A 7069-nucleotide genomic window follows, 5' to 3' on the forward strand; every position below is an offset into this window, starting at 1 on the left:
CGCGCTCAATATATTTGAGCCTACTACCCTCTAGTGACTGGCGACGAATAAAGTTATTCGACGCTCCGCAGTCCACTAGGGCTCTGAGTGACAAATCATTTGTCACTTTCAACTTCAAGGTGATGAAAGATACCTCATCACCAGGTGCAAAGACACATAATGATTGTGGTCTGGAGCAACTTTAGTCAAGAGATTTGCAAATTCTCTTGAAGTTGCTGGATCAGTTGGGCGTTGCGCCCCTACTGACCCCGACCAATTTTTTGGCGGTCCGCCTCGCTGTTGCGATTTCGCAACAACGTCGGATCCGCGACCGTTGCCCTTTTTGGCAGACGGTCCAAAATTACGTTCAGTACCTTTCGGTGCTGGACGTGGGGGACTACACTCATGAGCGTAATGTCCAGGGGAAACGTGATGCGTATTCCCACTACCATCTAACATATCCATGTTAAATGTGGGAAATGTGGTCCTTGTCAAAGTCACTATGTTAAGTTCGACCCATCACCCACCCGTGGAAGGTTGTATAAATTCCCAGACAACCCCGTTCCTTTAACGTGTCTAGCTTTCAAACTTTGTGAAAAATCTGTTTATTTCTAAGCCATCCTTCCTTTCCTCTATAAAAGCATAACAGCAATCATAGCGACAAAAGTTGATTCACTCACTTATTGTTTGTAGCGCTACTAAATTCACGGCCCACCACAGACCAGACCTCATGCAGCGCTTCCAGGTGCGTCCGAATGTGTGCCGCGCCATCGCCATGCCCATTAAATCTTCTTTCCACATCTATAGACTGCTCTTCGCCCAAAGACTGTGTGGCAGCGCGTCGTGCTACTTAACGCGCCCTCTACCGTGCAGCGCGAGGGCTCTGCAGCCGTCATTCGTCGCTGCTTTAGCGCGCTCCCCGACCACGAAGTCGTAGGTCTCCCCGCCTTATCTCCGACCATGGAGGTCGGTACTATTGCGAAATGGAACAAAAGCGAAGGGGACTTTATCTCTGCCGGTGACGTCGTATGCGAAGTTGAGACAGACAAGGCCGTAGTCGACTACGAAGCCACGGACGATTCGTATCTCGCCAAGATCCTCGCACCTGCAGGATCCAGCGACATTGCAGTGGGCAAACCCATTTTCGTCACGGTGCAGGAAGAAGCCGACGTTACGGCGTTCAAAAGCTTTTCCATCGACGCTGTTCCTGCGATCGACGCCGATCCTACGGCATTAGCAATCGAAGCCCCTGCACCTGGGCAACCTGCGTCCCCAGCTCCAGCTCCAGTCTCGACAGTCGTTTCGAGTTCAAACCGCGTGTTTGCTAGTCCTTTGGCCAGAAAAATCGCTCGCGACTCGGGGGTGCTGCTCTCTGCGATCAATGGCTCGGGTCCTCATGGCCGCGTGATTAAAGCCGACGTGGATGAAGCACTAGCAGCAGCAGACGCAGCTACGCCATCCAAGAGTGTTGACACTGCTCTTGATGCTCCTCGTGCGTCGACTAGCAGCAGCACAGCGTCGCATCGTGATCACGTCATGAGTCCCGAAGCCCAGACACTTGCCGAGCAACTCACGCAGCAAAAGCGCGACGTGCCGCATTACCACTTGTCGACGACGTTGACGCTCGACAAGCTTCTTGACGTCCGTACGCGCTTAAATGCGGGTCGTTCGAGTGACGAGCAATTGGCCGTGACTGACTTTCTCGTTCGGGCGGCGTCGCTTGCGATGCAAAAGGTGCCAGCTGCAAATGCGAGCTGGAAAGGTTCGTTCATTCGAGAGTATCAAGATGTGAATGTGAATGTGATCATGTCGTCGAGAGGAGGGACCGTGGCGCCGGTTTTGACGCAAGTGAATCGAAAAGGACTCGACGCGATCTGTCACGAGACGCAGCGAGTGCTCGAGAAGGCCACGCACGGCGACTTGGCGCCCTCGGACCTTGAAAACGGGACGTTTACGATCACGAACGTCGGGCAGTTTGACGTCCAGTCGTTTGCGGGCATTGTGCGTCCGGACCAAGCATGTCTTTTGGGCTTAGGAACAATTGAGAAGAAGGTCGTGCCGAATGACGATGCGAGTGCGGAGAAGATGTACAAGTATGCACACGTGATGACGGCGACGCTTGCGTGCGACCATCGCGTGATTGACGGTGCGGTCGGGGCGCAGTGGGTCGCGGTCTTTAAAGAGTTGGTTGAGGACCCGTTACGGATGCTGTTGTAAGAGGATGGCACGAGCAACACGAGTAGAAAGCGAGTACGAGCGGGATGAATGACCTAGTTTGAACGATTGTAGTGGTTTTAAAGTTCTAGACGTGCACATACCTTTTTTTCTACGTGAGCGTCTCTACTCGTCTCCAGTAAGGTCTTGGATAAACTCGTAGAATGAAAACTCGGGCGCGCCTAAGCCGACGCTATAGATGAAGCGACTTGCAAGTTGGGATGCAAAAAACGCCCGAGTGTAGCTCTGCGGTAGCCGCTGAATGAGTTCTTCTTTTGAAGTCATTTGCAAGAGACTCTCGGGGAAGCCGTCGGCCAAGATCTTGGTTCGCAGCGTCTGATTGTGCCATAGTTTCGAGTGCTGAATCCTGGCGCTCAAGTCGGTAATTCGTTCACTCAGCTGGTCCGTAAGCACTGAGTAGTACGTTCCTGAACGCTCGTGTTCGCGCCAAAGGCATTCAAATTCTCGCTGAGCATTTAAATTAATGCGTTTCTGCACCTCCTCCACATACGCCGCATAAAACGCCGGGCGTTTGCCCGTAGTTTCATCAACTTGCATGTGCTCGGCAAACTCGTCGTCAGTCATGGACAATGCCGCCAAGACTTCGAGCGACGACGATGTGACGCCTCCTTTATTGGCCGACGCATCCTTGAAAAGAATCACACCCGCATCTTCGAGACGAAGACGGGCATCTTGCGTGAAAAAGAGATTCGCGCCCTCTACGATGTACTTGAACCGAAGCGCCCGGCCGTCTTCACGAAACATAAAGTGCTCGATATTATTGAGATTCACGGCAGCAGGACGACCGCCACACGGCACGAAGAAATCGGCAGTGAGACTCGGTCGTAAATGGAAAATATTGCGGAATTCCGTGCCATTTTCCACCACTTCCCCACTTGGAAGCGTCACGTCGTTCTGGGTCACAAGCACCGCATAACCATCCGAGGACAATAGGCTTGTATTGAAGCCAGAAATGGGGCTACGAGCCTCAGCGAGCTCGACAAGAGCGTCGCGGGAAATACCCTTGGGATCGTAAAGCACTCCGGAGCCATCGACCACCGCGATGGTCGCTTCTTGGGGACTCATTTTGATCTCATTGCTCCCAAGGTCCCCATCCGGACCACCCGTCTGCACCTTGGTAATTGGAGCCTTAAGCTGCAATTTTCGCTGAATTCCCAGCACATACTCCCGGACACTGTGAGTGGTCATGCCGTAAACATCGTGCGGAATCCCACCTCGTGAAGCCGATTTGCCAGTAGTGATGGCTTTCCAGTACGAGTACCCCCGCACCTTGGCATGTGAACTGGCCCAGTCCATCAGATGTGCCGTTCCTTCATCCGGTCCAAGAAACAAAATATCTTCCTCAGGTTCTTTCATAAGCATGAGATCCAAGACAGCATCAATGTACTTGCGAAACGCCACGTCGGCCTTGTTTTGATGGGCCTGGTTTAATAAGATCACACCTTTGGACCCTCCTTCGGGAATGTCCTTGTTCTTGCGATGTTGCGTCGACGCGAGGCCATAACATTCATCAAAAAGCGACGACGCGTTGTTCAGGTACACTTGTGCATGGGACGATCGAATCATTCGAATGCCGCCTCGCGCGACGTCCAAGAAACGAACGTGAAAGCCTCGAAATTCCGATCCAATGACAAAAATAATGGCAAACGGTTGGTCGGGGAATTCCGTCTTGCTTAAGAACGTCGGGTCGAGACGAAATGATAAAGCCGCTTTGTCATTGGCAAAGAAGTTGGTCTTACGCGTATGGGTGTTGAAAAGGTGAAAAAGCGAGAAAATCTCCAGCGCTTGTTCGGCCACGATCGATTTCCGCAGCGTTGACAACGTGCCACTTGTATCCACTTGTGGGCGTTCACCCGTTTTCATCGGTTCATGCAGCGCTTTAAATTCTGCATACAAAATCCTGACAATCTCGGCCGAGCTCAGAATATGGTCCAAGATCTGCGACTCAGTGTACGTATTCAGCTTCATCGTCGACCGAAGCTGCTCCAATCGCGCAAACGCGTGCGGGTCCTTATCTCGAAGAGACTGACTCACAATGGCAAAGGATTCGGGCAGCCGATGCATAAAATGGAACGAAAACTTCCACGCCGCATAGGCGTAAGCAATTTGTTGCGGGGTCAAGAGCCCATCCGTGAGCATAGGAGTGAGCGACGTGCGTGGGAGCGTAAAGTGCATTGACGCATCGTTCACCACGGCTACGAGACGGTCTTCAAACGACCCGTTGCCAAGCCGTGGCGTTTCGAGCATTTGCAAGTAGAAGCAGTAGATCACAATGCCATTGGCAAAGAATTCCGCGTACTTTCGTTGCGAAAATAAACCGTGTTGCCGGTAGACATCGGCAATACTGGAAAAGTACGAATGTGTGGCGCCACTGCGGTGGGCAATAGCGACGCGAGCCATTTTCGAGCCATCGGCCTCGGTCCAGACTTCGGTGTGGAAAGCTGGCGTCATTTGATGCATTGCTTGGATGATGCATTCTTGATAGACTTCCCGGAGCCGCGGACCCGAGCGCTCGAGAAAGGTTTTGTCCGCCACTTTAGTAATGTCCGTCTCCGTGGCGCTGGCAGTCGGATCCGCATACTGAGGCTCTTGAAGGAAGTACATCCGCACGTGGTACGGCACGGAGACGGGGTCTAGCACGCCGCTGGAGCGGTAGCACTGCATCCGATACGTGCGTTGCTTGCTCGACTCGGCCTTTTCAAGGTACTGGTACCCAGCTTTCACGCCATCGCCAATGACGCCACTGGACCCACTGAGGTAATGCTTCTCAAGACGACGCTCCAAGAGCTCCGTCTCGGTAATCCCCGCTTCGTACCGAGCTGCTCGACGACTGGGCTTGTCGGCACTCCCCACGACGTTGCTTAGAACGGCAAAGAACGCATCTTTCTCTCGCTCTTGCTCGAGTTTCACGTCCGGACGATTCGAGGCTTTAGACAAAAGTTTCGCCGCAATGAAACTCTGGACATGGTGCGCAATCACAGCAGGCGATTGCCCCATGAAATAGAAATCGTGCACCCCCAAGGGGCCATAGAACCACTCGACTTCACTCGTCACGGCCTCTTCGTTCAGGATCTTAGTCGAGCGAATGAGCGCCTTAACTTCTTCCATTTGATGGGATAAGTCCAGCGTGCGGGCGACACCGAGGTCCATAGAGCGGCTGTGGCGAATTTGCGGCCGTGGCGACGCTTCTTGAAAGCTCATGGCCGATGCAGACGATCTTTTTCCTGTGTGGCGACGCGCGCAAAAAGAGGAATGCAGGTAATGTTGAACACGATAGGGACAAGATTCCCAACTGCAACCGCGTCGTCCGCGTCATGCCTTCCCTATAAAGTTCGAGTTGAAATACGAAAGCTGGTGTTTTTTCCTGAAGATTTGCCGTTCTTAAGAGCGAAGATTCCAATTTTGTATCAAGTTACCGTACGGAGTGATTGATGTTGCATTTCGGGGCGAAGATGGGTGGCATTGGCACGGGTAAGATTGTGATGAAGGCGTTATTGTGATACCAGACGTCTTCATACAGAAGCTACGGCATTGAGGGATTCAATCTTGCTCTCGAGGCACCCACTCATGGCCCAAATTCTGTACCGCAATACTATCGTCACAATTATGACGCCTAATAATAAAACGCAACTTGAACTTTGCAAAAAAATGATTTATGTGACAAGGTTATACAAGCAGCTAAGAGTAGCTTCGCTTACCGTTTACATGGTGGCCAACGTGTGTGGCTCTGTTCAAACTAAAAATTAACAAAGTTCTTCTGTTTGCGCAGATAAATTACACGCAACACATTTTTAATACTCCCGTTCGGAATTAAAGGGGACATTTCTGCGTGGGACTTTTGTTCGAAAATAAAGGGAGCATTGTTCACTTTGCGTGTCATCATTTTGCATAAGTAATGTAAATCGAACCATATGGATGTGAAGTTTATGATTGATCAACGAAAGGAATTGTAGATGCTATCAAGTCGATGCAGTGTCCGTCACTGCTTCCTTCCCCCTTTTAATGATCTCGACAGCCAGGTAAGGTGGTCGGGCAGACGATTACATTGCTTAAGCGATCTTTCGATATTAGGGGAACTTTGTGCTTGTTCCCCCCTCCGCATTTGAGGATCTCGTTCATGCAAGAGTGATGGGTTAACCATCTTGTTCAACTTGTTCCCGTAAAGCTCTTTAAAAAATGCTACTTGAACTGTAGGCGGGCACGTCGTGATGCGGCCACGCTCTACTAGACACACACCCTAGCACAGACTATTTTAATCTCGGTTAAAAAATTACAGGAAGCGGTTTAACCAGCTTCCCTTGCGTGCAGTGAGGTAGTTGTGGTGAGTGTACGGGGGCACTACGACTTGTACTGTTTCTGTAACGGGGCACTGCGACTTGTACTGTTTCAGTACAAGTCCACTTCACACTGCTTCAGATGTGAGTGGTGCCTCTCGTTAGGTGGCGTACACTGTACGTATAGAGGAAGACTTCTCTTAAGGCAAGTTAGCTTAAGAGTGTAAAATGAAAACTGTATTAATATAGTTAAGTGTCTTGTTAATCTATCTTTGTAAATGTTGTCTTAACTATAAACTAATACTAAACATGTAAATGAATTCTTATCTATCTTATCTCGTAACTCTCTTTGATTACTTCTACAGCTGATTAGTCTGCGGAATAAATAGACATAATGGTCTATACCTATTTATGGATAAGAATTCAGGAAATTACTATTTAAAGTAATTTCCTCCAAATATTATCTACCTTTTGGATAATATTAATTAACAATCTTTTATTGTTAATTTCATGTAACGATACACCCCGTTACAGTATTACGACGTGCCCGCCTACAGATCAGATGCGCGAATTGTTTATTA

At 50.2% G+C, this 7069-nt stretch overlaps 2 protein-coding genes across 2 annotated transcripts; one reads left to right on the top strand and one right to left on the bottom strand.

The window, feature by feature from the left end:
• Positions 1-709: 709 nt before the first annotated feature.
• CCR75_005513 (uncharacterized protein) lies at positions 710-2196 on the top strand (the record flags this gene model as incomplete). The annotated part of the gene is made up of 2 exons (XM_067963594.1): positions 710-724; positions 787-2196. 2 exons carry the CDS (start codon positions 710-712, stop codon positions 2194-2196), a joined length of 1425 nt encoding a protein of 474 aa, XP_067815870.1.
• A 123-nt stretch (positions 2197-2319) lies between these two features.
• Positions 2320-5415, bottom strand: CCR75_005514 (uncharacterized protein; the record flags this gene model as incomplete). The annotated part of the gene is made up of 1 exon (XM_067963595.1): positions 2320-5415. The coding sequence occupies one exon, from the start codon at positions 5413-5415 to the stop codon at positions 2320-2322; it is 3096 nt and encodes a 1031-aa protein (XP_067815875.1).
• Positions 5416-7069: the final 1654 nt, after the last annotated feature.

The sequence above is a fragment of the Bremia lactucae genome, linkage group LG8 (genome assembly GCF_004359215.1).
Source record: "Bremia lactucae strain SF5 linkage group LG8, whole genome shotgun sequence".
Classification (NCBI taxonomy): Eukaryota; Oomycota; class Peronosporomycetes; order Peronosporales; family Peronosporaceae; genus Bremia; species Bremia lactucae.